The sequence below is a fragment of the Urocitellus parryii genome, chromosome 5, assembly GCF_045843805.1.
Source record: "Urocitellus parryii isolate mUroPar1 chromosome 5, mUroPar1.hap1, whole genome shotgun sequence".
Taxonomy (NCBI): Eukaryota; Metazoa; Chordata; class Mammalia; order Rodentia; family Sciuridae; genus Urocitellus; species Urocitellus parryii.
The window spans coordinates 183,489,801-183,502,752 of NC_135535.1; the positions used below are offsets into that span (position 1 = coordinate 183,489,801).

The 12,952-nt window shown below is 34.1% G+C and overlaps 1 protein-coding gene across 3 annotated transcripts in view; it reads left to right on the forward strand.

Moving 5' to 3' along the window:
* The window catches only part of Cutc (cutC copper transporter), a 39,998-nt gene that overhangs the window by 1,055 nt on the left and 25,991 nt on the right, over window positions 1–12,952 (forward strand). For all 3 annotated transcript variants that reach the window (XR_013343634.1, XM_026394760.2, XM_026394761.2), the window contains exons 2-6: window positions 1,801–1,872; window positions 3,955–4,014; window positions 7,225–7,434; window positions 8,101–8,136; window positions 10,473–10,606. Coding sequence is in view for 2 of the 3 variants with exons in the window: in XM_026394760.2 (XP_026250545.1) it covers window positions 1,801–1,872; window positions 3,955–4,014; window positions 7,225–7,434; window positions 8,101–8,136; window positions 10,473–10,606 (512 nt within the window). In the remaining variant the exon portion in view is untranslated. The remainder of the gene's footprint in view (window positions 1–1,800; window positions 1,873–3,954; window positions 4,015–7,224; window positions 7,435–8,100; window positions 8,137–10,472; window positions 10,607–12,952) is intronic.

The following is a 12,952-nucleotide window of genomic DNA, read 5'->3' on the forward strand; positions in this document are numbered from 1 at the left end:
TTGATCTGTACAAATAACTGTTGGTTAGTACACCTCCCTTACTCTACCTGCTGTCATAGCCTTTGTGTGCATCTCCACCCTCCCTGGCAGGATCATTTCTGGTGTGAGGCTAATGGTAATACTGCAGCATTGTCCAGTTCCATCTGTGTGACAATGATGTGGTAGCCATTAGGAGACTTAGAATAGATCAACACTTAACTCTTTCACAGTTAGGGACTCATAATCTTTTAAATAAATGATACAGTTGAAATGTGATGTTAGCTGATGATAGATTTTTGTTTTGTTTGCTTTTCAAAGTAAAATTGTTTTTTATTATAAAAACATTGGGTAGAAAAATTTAAGCATCATAGAAAAGTAAAAAGAATTTCAAATCTCACCACCCAGTGGTAACCATTACCAGGATGTAATGAACATTATTCCAGACATCTTTGTATGAAGTATGCATTCAATATTTTAATTAAAAAATAAATTACATGCTTAACCTACAGGAAAAACTCAAAACTCTGTTTATATCATATTTTTAGTATCAATATTATGATTTTCTATGAATATGTTAGTTATTTTAATAAATACTTGAGGGATTGTTGTGTAGCATATATTTGCTGTCAGTGATGATAAAGATTTCTTACATAAAAACCTTAGGAACTTTAGGTCAACTAAGAGTGATCAGATACTTATCTGCATAAAGAAGAGGTAGAATATAATTGTAATTAGTCTTTTAAAGAGTAATGTAGGTGTATGCCTATAATCCTAGCAACTCTAGAGTCTGAGGCAGGAGGAACCCAAGTTCAAGGACCTCAGCACCTCAGCAAGACTATCTCAAAAAAAAAAAAAAAAAGGACTAGGGATGTAGTTCAGTGGTAAAACACCCCTTGGTTTAAACCCTAGTACCAAAAATAGATAAATAAGAGGAATGTGTAACACACAAAGTTATGTGAGTTAAAAGATGTATTTCATTACTTTGGGAGAGAGAAAAAAGTCATGGAAATGTGACAAATATGATAAATGCCTTGGAAACTTGTGTCATTTAAAGATGAAGCTAGAAGGATTTTGTAGGCTAAGGAGATGGCATAAGCAATACCAAGGGTGGAGATTGGAGGGGACTGCAGGCATAAAGAGGAAATAATGTGTAGTTTATTTGTGGTGGTGAATATTTTTTGAATGCCCTTTTATGTAAATTGTTTCCCGGTATTCACTACTGTGAGGTAGGTACTAAAGCCTACCCTGTTTTATGGGAAACTTGGTTAACTTGTCAGGGATCACACAATAAATAAATGGTGGGATCAGGATTTGAAGTCCATTCCCACTTTTAAACATATTTTCCTTATAAAGATGTTTAAACATTTTATAGACATTGAGAGCATTGCATTGTAAGAATCTGAGCTGGGGTATAATGATGAAATCTGTCTTAGGAAGTTAATTTAGATTCAGCATATATTTTCCTTAGTATGATTTCTAATGCATATGACTCTGAATGTATTTCACAGTCTAGAGATATCAATTTAATAATAAACATGGAATTTTACTGTATTCATAGGCCCTATTGTACTTATCTATTTCCCTACCATTGTCAGAAAAATAAAATACTTTTAAAAATATTAAAAGTTTTGGGCTGGGGTTGTGGCTCAGTGGTAGAACACTGACTGGCCTTGCATGTGTGAGGGACTGGGTTTGCTCCTCGGCACCACATAAAATAAATAAAATCAAGGAAAGCTTTAAAAAATAAATAAAATCTTTGTGGGGGATTGGTCCACATGGACAGTATCCTCATGAATTTCTGTTGTTCTCCATGAATTTTAGGAGCAACAAATGGATTTCTCATGGAAGTGTGTGTTGATTCAGTAGAGTCAGCTGTGAATGCAGAAAGAGGAGGTAAGAAAAATTAGAGTATGAATAACAGTTGGCAACCCTTTTAAAAGTCTAAAAATAAATCCTGTAAACTGATCTCAGAAGCCCTTGTGATCTCCAAGGGCTGATAATCCTCTTGAAAACAACAAACTAGAAAACCTACTGGAAAATTATAATCTAGTTTCCCTCCTTTTCAAGCAGGTCACATTTTGAGACAGATGTCCACAGTAATGCTTATTCATTGACATTTTATTGAACTTATCTAAAACTTCAGACTTTTGGTTTAAAGATGCTTTCACAAGGGTCTGGGGAGTAGCTCAATGGTAGATCATTTGCTTAGCATATATGAGGCCCTGGGTTCAAACCTAACACTGGGGGGGAAAAATTAAGATGGTTTGAGAAACATTATTTATTTGTATCCAGAGTTTCTTTTGTATTCTGAACTTGTTTAAATAGGAAGCACAGACATTTCCATTATCTCAGAATCAGAACAATTTTTAAATTTTTTATTATGGAAAAATTTCAAACACATTACAAGAATAGAGTAGAATAATGAATCCTGTGTATCCATTACTTCAATCATTTTTAACACATGGCCACTCTTCTTTCAATATATCGGGGATCAGCAAACTTTTTTGGTAAAGAGCCACATAGTACATATTTTCAGCTTTGCTGGCCACATTGGTCTTTATCACGTACTCTTTAAAAAAAAGAAAAATCCTTTGTGGGGGGTGGGGGGTTGTGGCTTAGTGATAGAGTGCTTGCCTAGCACTGGTGAGGCCCTGAGTTTGATCCTCAGCACCACATAAAAACAAATAAAGGTTAAATTCTAAAAAATAATGATAATTCTTTGAAAATGTAAAAACTTCTTGGCTTGGCAATAAAAAGCAATAAAGTACTGATACATGCTATAACAGATGAATCTTGAAACATTTTGAGTGAAAGAAACCAATCACAAAATACCACATTGTACAATTTCCAATCATATGAAATGTCCAGAATAGGCAATTTATGGAGACAGATAATAGATGAATGCTTGCCTAGTGCTGAAAGGCATGGGGAGAAGGTGAGATGATTGTTAAAGGGTGGGGGTTATTTAGGAGGATGTTGAAAGTGTCTTAAAATTCATTGTGATAGTTGCAAAACTCTGCATTGTATACCTTAGGTGTGTTGATTATATGGCATGTAGATTACATGTTAATAAAGGTATTATTTTTTAAAACACATAAAACATTCTTTGCTCTTACGGCTAAGAATAACAAAAATAAGCTATTGGCCTTTGGCCTGCAAGTCATCGTTTGTTGACCCTTGATCTGTATACCTGCTGAATTCTTCCAAACGCAGATTATTTTAAAGAAAACCCTATATATCATGTAATTTCATCCTTGAATATTTAAGAATATATCTCTAGAAGATAAGGACTCTTTGAGGGGGGAGGTGGAGACTGGTGATAAACCCAGGAAGTCTCTACTACTGAGCAACATCCCCTTCTAACTTTTTTTTTTTTTTTTTTTTTTTGAGACAGGGTCTTGCTAAGTTGCTGAAGGTCTCACAAAGTTGCTGAGGCTGACTTTAAACTTGCTATCCTCCTGCCTTAGCCTCCTGAGAAGGACTCTCTTTGTTTTTGTTTCAGTTCTTTATTATAGTTTTCACCGTACCCAGCATAACTTTTTTTTTTTAATTATCTACACATGACATTATAATGATCTTGGCAGTTCATACATTTGAATCATTGGGGTAGCATAACTGTTTTTTAAAGCTTAGAATAATAGATTGTTTTGGAAAAGATTATGGTATTATCAACAAAAAGCCAACATTTTACTATGGTCTGGTAATATCTTTATTCTAAGTCATTTCCCTGGGCATGGCAACCCTAAAATTTAAAATTTTAAGAGAACTAGCTTGAAAAACTCTTAAATTTTACCATCATAACACAGCTGGGTTGCACAATACAGTTGAAATTAAAAGTAGAGTTTTAGTCTATAATTTGATTCCTCGTAGACAGTTTCTAAAACTCTTCTATATTTGGGAATAAATGTTGTAAACAGTTTGCTATTTAATAAGAGCTTTAAGAAAACTTTGTTGAGCAGTGCTTTTTTATCACAGGTGCTGGTCGGATTGAATTATGTTCTGGTTTATTGGAGGGTGGAACCACACCCAGCATGGGTAAGTGTCTTGTTTTTCACCAAACTTGTTGTAGGAGGCTTTTTTTAAAAAATGTTTTTATTATAGTTATGTATAATAGTGGAGTTCATTTCGACATTCATAAGCACATATGCATAGTTTGCTCCATTTCAGTGTCCAGGACTTCCACCTTCCCTCTCCTCCTCCCACCTTCTGATTCCCTTCCTCTACTTTCTTGGTCTTCCTTCCTTTTTTTGGTACTGGGGATTGAACTCAGGGTCAGTTAACCACTGCCACATCTCCAGCTCTTTTTAATTTTTTATTTTGAGACAGGGTCTTGCTAAAGTTCCTTAGGGTATTACTAAGTTGTAGAGGCTGGCCTCAAACTTGCAATATTCCTGCCTCAGCCTCCCAAATCATTGGGATTACAGGCATGCACCATCACACCTGGCTGTTAGTTTTCCTTCTATTCATTTATTTTTAATTGGTAAATTATAGTTATGAATGAAATTGGAATGCATTGTGATATACTCATTTGTGCATATAGAGTAATTTGGTCAACTTCATAACCCAATTCTTTCACACAGGAATTTATAAAGCCTAGAGGCAACTATTTATCAGTTTCACTGGGGTCTTTTACTAATATCATGTTACTATGTTGTGAATATTGTACTAGTTAGAAATGTTTATGATTGTAAATAACACTATCAAAGATTTGATCAGGGGTTGGATTTGGAGCTCAGTGGTAGAGCACTTGCTTAGCACATGTGAGGCACTGAGTTCAATCCTCAGCATCACATGAAAATAAATAAATAAAGATATTGTGTCCATCTACAACTAAAACAAACAAAAAAAGATTTGATTAAAAAATTTTTTTCTCAAACATCAGAAAGTTGGAAGGTTGGTAGTTGCTATTAATACCGATTCAGCTATTCTGCAGTAGCATCAAAGATCAGACTTTTGGGGGCTGGGGATGTGGCTCAAGCGGTAGTGCACTCACTTGGCATGCGTGCGGCCCGGGTTCGATCCTCAGCACCACATACAAAGATATTGTGTCCGCCGAAAACTAAAAAAAAAAAAAAAAAATTCTCCCTCTCTCTCTCTCTCTCTCAAAAAAAAAAAAAAAATCAGACTTTAAAAAAATCTTTCTATATTGGCACCCTGAATATATTGACTTTTGTCTTTGTTTCTTCCTTTCTGTCTTTTGTCCTGTTGTTTTCATACATTTTAATTACATTTATCAAAAACCTCATGCTGTATTTTTTTGTTTGAAAAAATTTTCTTTTAAAAATATAAAAGTAATAAAGCAATCCTCCTGCATCTGACTCCTGAGTTATTGGGATTACAAAGAATTCTTTCTCGTTTGTTTATTTATTCTTTGTACTAGCGATTGAAGCCAGGGACACTTTATTTCTGAGCTACATCCATAGCCCTTTTTATTTTTCATTTTGAGACAGGGTCTCAGTGCAGAGGTTGCCTTGAACTTAAGATCCTCCTGCCTTAGACTCTCAAATCACTGAGATAAGGCAAGTGCCACTGCACACAGCTTTACTTTATTTTTGAAAGATATTTTTGCTGGGTGTAGAATTCTAGGTTGACAGGGTCTTTCTTTCTGTTCTTTGAAGATTTTTTTTTTGTCTTCTTGCTTGTGTTATTTCTTTTCTTTTCTTTTTGATACTGGAGATAGAACTCAGGGGCACTTAACCACTGATCCACATCCCCAGCCCCATTTTTATATTTTTTATTTAGAGATAAGGTCTCACTGAGTTAAGTGCCTTGACTTTGCTGAAGCTGGCTTTGAACTCGAAATTCTCCTGTCTCAGCCTCCATGCCACTGGGATTATAGGCGTGCACCACCAGGTCCGGCTGCTTGTGTTGTTTCTGATAAGAAATCTATATCCATATCTTCATTTTTCTCTATATAATGTATCTCTTAAATTGCTTTTAAAATGTTTTCTTTATTCCTAGTTTTGAACAGTTTGATTATGATGTACTAGATTGTATTTTTTTCATGTTTCTTGGACCTGTACATTTGTACTTTTAATCCTCCACTCCCTCCTTCATAGACTTCAGTTATACTTATGTAAGTATGTACTTTGAAGTTGTCGCATAACTCTCTGATGAGCTATCCTTTTATATATATATATATATATATTATATATTATATATATATCTCCTTTCTGTATTTCATTTTACACAGTTCCTATAGTTTTGTTTTTGAGTTTACTTATCTTTTGCAATATTTAATCTGCTGTTAATCTTGCCTAGTATATTGTTCATCTCATGCACTATAGTTTTTTCATCTAGAAATTAAATATTCTAGGCTCCACCTAGGCTCCTCCTCCCTGAGCTGAGGCCTTGAAACTGAGGCATTAAACTGGATCAGTCATAGAGCTCACCTCACTTGTTTTCTTTCAGGAATCATCATCTTTTGTTGTTTGATGTCTAGTGTCTTACAAACTGTTGTTTTAAATATTTTGTCTGTTTTTTATTATTAAAGGAAGGAGGATAAATCTAGTCTGTTTTTGTATCTCCCATGTTTCCTCTTAACTTTTTTGAACATATGGAATAGAGTTATAAGACCTGTAATAAGGCTGCAAATTTTAACATCTATATCAGATTGGTTTCATTTGATTAATTTATCACTTAGTGATCTGTCTTATTTTCTTGCCTGGTCATTTTTTATTGCATGAAATATGTTATGAATTTTACTTTGTTTTTTATTGGGAATTTGTATGTTCCTATAAATATTTTTGAACAGATAGTTTATTTGGAAACAGTTTGGAACTTCTAGGTCTTGTTAAGATCTGTTAGGCAATTCTAGAGCAGTGATCACTCTAGAGTTTATTATGGCCTACTGTACTACTGAGGCAAGACCTTTCTATATACTCAGTCAACTCTTCCTTTTCTTTCAGAAATAATACACAAGAACAGATGTACTTGACCAATACTATTTTATTGACTACCTAGAGCTTTTTTTCTTCTCTGTCTCTGTCTCTGTAGAGGGAGTTGAACCCAGAGGCGCTTTACCACTGAGCTATATTCCCAGTCCTTTTAACTTTTTATTTTAAGACCGAATCTCACCAAGTGGCTTAGGACCTCACTAAATTGATGAGGCTGATCTCAGACATGGAATCTTTCTGCCTCAGCCTTCTGAGTTGCTAGGATTAACAGGCATGCACTACAGTGCCTGGCTCTACTTAGAGCTTTTAAGCTCATGTTTAAATTTTAGTCTGCTTTCTGTTTTTATAGGTGTCCTTCAAGTAGTGAAACAGAGTGTCCAGATCCCAGTTTTTGTGATGATTCGACCACGAGGAGGTGATTTTTTATATTCAGATCGTGAAATTGAGGTGATGAAGGCTGACATTCGACTTGCCAAGCTTTATGGTGCTGATGGTTTGGTATTTGGGGCATTGACTGAAGATGGACACATTGACAAAGAGTTGTGCATGTCCCTTGTGGGTAAGAATTTGTATAATGAGAGGAATAAATCTCTACTGATGGTTGTATTTATGTTCCTGATGCAGAAAAATATCACAAAACTGACTTTTCAGTCATACTTGCAGGCACCCACCTAATTTAACAGTACTTATTTAAATGTTTATGGTGGAGATAGTGGAAAGTATCTGTGACAAAACCCAGCTAATTTTCCTCAGTTGCTGTAGGTGTGGTTCTGGTCTTGTTCTCATAAGGTTTAAGTGATATTTACTGTTAGTTTCTTAACCACCGCACCAAAACCTTCAGAAGTTATTGCATTCAATGAGTATAGAGAAAGTTGGAAAGAATAGAAACAAACTACTATGCTGCTTGGCCAACATTATTTCTTGAAGAATCTTTAGAGGGGCAAATAATAGATATAATGCTGTTCTTATAGTTGCCAAATCATGCAGTTTTATTTGGTGCCTTTGAGTTGTAGATGATTATATTTTATATAAAACAAGAATTTATTAGAAAATTAGGATTTTTAATTTGAAGGCTACCATCTTATTATCATTGAGTTCACTATCTCTTACTTCTTAGGAGAAGAAAGTATTAAAAATTTTCACCTTACAACCTTACATGGAGAATCCTACAGTAATCAATGATGACCTTTTCTATTCATCTTGTTATGTGACTTTCTTTTTATAGCTATTTGCCGTCCTCTGCCAGTTACTTTCCACCGAGGTGAGTAGTTTCCATTTTATAAGCTCTGTTGAATAGTGTCAGTTTTCTAACTTCACCAGAAGCTACAACCTTTTTATGGATCACAGTTCTACAGTGTTACTCAGATCTTAGAATGAAAAGTTGTAAATTTATAGATATACAATGTCTACATAATTTCAAGGCCCAATTATAAAAATTATTAAAAGTAGGTATGTAGCTCAGTGGTAGAGCACTTGCCTAGCATTTGTGAGGCACTGGGTTCGATTCTCAGCACCACATATAAATACATAAAGGTCTATTGACAACTAAAAAAACAAAGTAGGTGGTTGTAGAATATAATAGAGAAGAGAGAGATACTAATTATTACCTACAAGGGCATGTATCCATCTGGGTAACAATTCTGAGATTCATTTTAATTAGATTATCTTAGGTTATGTGCAGTCCTAAAAAGAATAAATCACTGTTAGCCAGTGAAATAAAATGTACTGTCTGGCTTAAACCAGAAAAAATGAAGCTATGGGTGAGGTCAACTTTCTAGAGAATTCATGTGAGGAAAGAGGGTGAATACATGAAGAAGAATTAGATATTTTTTGGAAAGAGGAAAGAAGAAATAGATGCTAAATGGTCAACAAACAGATGTCCAGTAAGATATATGAAATTACTTTTCATGTTAAATATCTTGTCTGCATCATTTAAAAAAAATGCTTTCTATTTAAAATTCAGGTGATTATAATTCCAGTGTACTTTTGCAAAATGTTGGTGAAATGGAGATATAAGGGTCACTTTTGCCTTAGAGGGCACTGCCCTTGCACATGAAAAAAAAGCCTTTAATCAAAGAAAAGAAAACTGTAATTTTATATTTTTACCTGATATATTTGAGAAGTTTTTCAGTGCTTTTTTTCCTTTTAAGTAAAAGTTCAGAGATTAGGCTTAAAGTGAATATCAGGATCTGTATCCATTTATAGAAATTAAGTATAAAGTGTATTTGTTATTCTTGTTTCTTTTTGAAATGTATAACACTATGAGAAAACTGTTTTCTTTGACTTGATGTTATAGCAATTCTTCTAAACTAGCAGTAACTTAAAGATGTTAGGGTGTTTAAAAATCTTCACCTTGAGGCTAACACACATAATAAAAAGTTATTAATACATGAAAAGCATTTTAAAGTAGTGGACATTCATCTGAAAAAATATATATTTAAAATTTGTCATACCAAATAATTTAGAAAGTAAACTAGTCACATATATTTTTCTGCTCTTAAACTAAGACAGTGACTTTTTCTTTTATCCAGTAATATTTTCAAAAAATTATGTAAATTTTACATTTTCCTCTATTCCACATTCTTTCTCACTCATTCTACATTTTTTCATTCATTTATTTAATAAGACTATGAGAGTATAATCATAGGTGAGAAAGTGCTGCCACCAAAAGAAGAAAATCTTTCTAGTTAGATTTTACTGAAGTAGCTTTTCTGTTTTGAGGTTTCTAGGTCATTTTCCTCTCATAGGGTTCTGAGGAGAGAGGTTTCTTAGAAAGCAGAATGGAATTGGGCAGGCAAGATGACACAAACTTATAATTCCAGCAAGTGGGGAAGCTGAGGCAGGAGGATCACAAATTCGAGGCCAGCCTCAGCAACTTAGTGAGGCCCTAAGCAACTTAGCTAGACCCGGTTTCAAAATAAAACATAAAAATGGCTGGGGATATGACTTAGTAGTTAAGTGCCTCTAGATTCAATCTCTAGTACTTAAAAAGAGAGAGAGAGAGAGAGAGAGAGAGAGAGAGAGAGAGAGAGAGAGAAAGAGAGAGAGAGAGAGAGAGAGAGAAAGAAAGAAAAAGGAAGGAAGGAAGGAATTGAAACTTCATATAATCTGTTGAAAGCAACTGTCCTTATTTGGTCACTTATCTATTGCACTTAACAATTTTACCATATCTGAATGCTTACCTGTGCAAATTCATTTAATAATTTTCTTAAGTAAAATCTTAAGTAAATTTGTTAAGGAAAAAGTTTATAATTATTGAAAATTGAAACTTTTCACTTCTGCATTTAAGTAAATATACCTATTAAAATGTATCCTAGTAAAATGGTCATGCATACTGCCTGTATGTTGGTAAATTGGCTCTTTGGGAAAAAAAGCTCCAATTTGCACTTTCTGATTTCTGTGGTTTGAGTACTTGAGTAATTTCAAGATGCCAGTGGACTAACGATCTGATATGCAAAATTCCTGATTATTTGACAGTTGGCTCTTTAAAGCCTGAATTAGTTAGGTCCAGCATACCACCATATTTGTACCGTGTTTTAAATAACACTGCATTTGAAAATACGTCTTTAAAATTCAAATTAATTTTATTTCTTTCAGCCTTTGACATGGTTCATGATCCAATGGCAGCTCTAGAGACTCTCTTATCCTTGGGATTTGAACGAGTACTGACCAGTGGATGTGACAGTTCAGCATTAGAAGGGTTACCTCTAATAAAGCGACTCATAGATCAGGTACAGACAATTTCTTTTCTTTCTTCCTAAGACCATTGTGGTTACTTCTAACATTCTGTCAATATGTGAAATTAAATATTACCGACTTTATGATTACTGTATAGGAAAAAGCAAACAGACAGTGATATATTTATGTAATTCGTATTGCTTTCACAAGTGGACTTAATAACCAAATTTCTTCAGATCAAATTGTAGACAGTGTCTACAGATGTGATTTAACTTGGATAACCGTAGCAAAGTTTATCTTTTCTGTACCATCAGCATTGTCTAGTTTTAAGCCACATCTTTTCATTGCCAGCCCATGTATACCAGAGGATCCCATAAATTTATGAAATAATTATTATCTGTAGTAAATTCTAAAACTAAAATTATGTTCTTCTTTCACTTTTCTCCATCTATCAATATAGGAAGAAATATATTTTTCTCTTGTCCCAGTTTTCCTGATGAACTGTCTTCATTTTTAGAGTAGTCAGATATGCCTTTGTAATTGAAGTATGTCTCTGTTTTTCTGACACCATTCCAGAGGCATTCTAATGCCTAATGAGTGTAGACTTTGAGATGAGAGAATTCTATATTTGAGACTCAGGTTTGACACTTGTTTGCTGCATGACATTGAATAGATTACTAGCCTAAAATCCTCATTTCTTCATGTGTGAAATTGAAAAAAATTAATTTTTTTGTATCAGGGGTTGAACCCAGGGGTGCTTAACCACTGAACAACATGCCCAGCCCTTTTTATTTTTATTATTTAAGGTCTTGCTAGTTGCTTAGGGCCTCACTAAGTTGCTGAGGCTGGCTTTGAGCTCATAATCCTCCTGCCTCAGCCTCCCAAGCCACTGGGATTATAGGCATGCACCACCATGCATGATTAATTCCTTCTTTATAGGGTAACTGTTACGATAGAAAGATATATGTAATATCCTTAGCACAGTAAAGCATACAGTAAGTAATTCTTAGTACATGTTAGTTTCCATTATTATTACTAGTTTTATTAATAATATTATTTAGCATTTCTGTGTAGACATCTGATTATTTTTACTTATCTATAGCCATAAAAATATGTGGATTTGGTGTGATTCTGCTACTCTGGAACATACTGATTTTACAGATATTTATTTATTAAGTATATATTAGATGCAGGTTATTTGTACTGTGGTGGTGACCACGAGGTAGGGGTGTGTGTGTGTGTGTGTGTGTGTGTGTGTGTGTGTGTGTTAGTCACTGCTCTTACAATCTAGTGATCATAGGTACTTTTTAATAGAGACCTATAACAAAAGGTGTTATGTAAGAACATTGGAGAAAGTCAATTAACTCCAGATTTTTTGCAGCAGGGAGGTTGGCAGTGATTAGGGGAAACTTCCCAGAAGAAAAGGTAGCCAAACTGCAATGTCTTACTCATTTTAAAGTAGGACATTTTAAAGTAGGCAGAGTGGAGGAATTGTTTCATGCAGGAAAAATTATATATGCAAAGTCCTGGAAACAAAAGCAAGCATAACTCAAGATGCTGAAGAGTGACTGAATCGTTGAAGATGAAGAGAAGAATGATATCCAAAGTTCTGAAAACCTTATTAAATTGTGTTTATATTTAATCCTTGGTGCATTGGGGAAGGGTGAAGCATTTTAAAATAGTTTTAAAAGGTTACTCACTAAGAACAGAGAATAATATATAATTGTCATGATCCTGTATTACATTTCAAAGTGTGTGTGTGTGTGTGTGTGTGTGTGTGTGTGTGAGTGATGTTAATCATTGGTTGGTAGGGAGCTGGGTTAGATATTTCATATTACTACCTTTCCTTCTTGAAGTTACTACCTTGCAGTATAATATACTGGTTAAGCCATAGGATTTAAGATTAGAATCCTGGTTTACAGGTTTACATCCTGGTTTTGTCACTTATTAACAATGATATGAGTCAAATTAACTAACCATCCTAAACATTTGTTTCCTCATCTGCAAAATTAGGATGTATTATAATAGCACCCATCTCCCAGAATAGTTATGAGAGATTGCTTCAGATAATAACATAATGTCTGACCCTTAGTAAGTATGTTACATTGTTAAATCATAGTGATAGCCTTAGGCATATAATCTTTTATGGAAGGCCAAAAAAAAAGTGAGAGAATTTATGTCTTTAAAATATCATTTGTCATTATTTTGGAAAGTCTTCATTTGGAAAAACAGGTAAATGTGACTTTTTCCCTCTTCAAATTATTTTTGCTTTCTAAAGAGTAAATGTTTTATGAATGATTTGCTTTTAGCACATTTGAGAGTATGAAACATCTTTTTTCCACTTGATTTTTTCTAACAGTTATTAAATTCTGTGCAATAGCCCCTCTGTTTACTCTCTA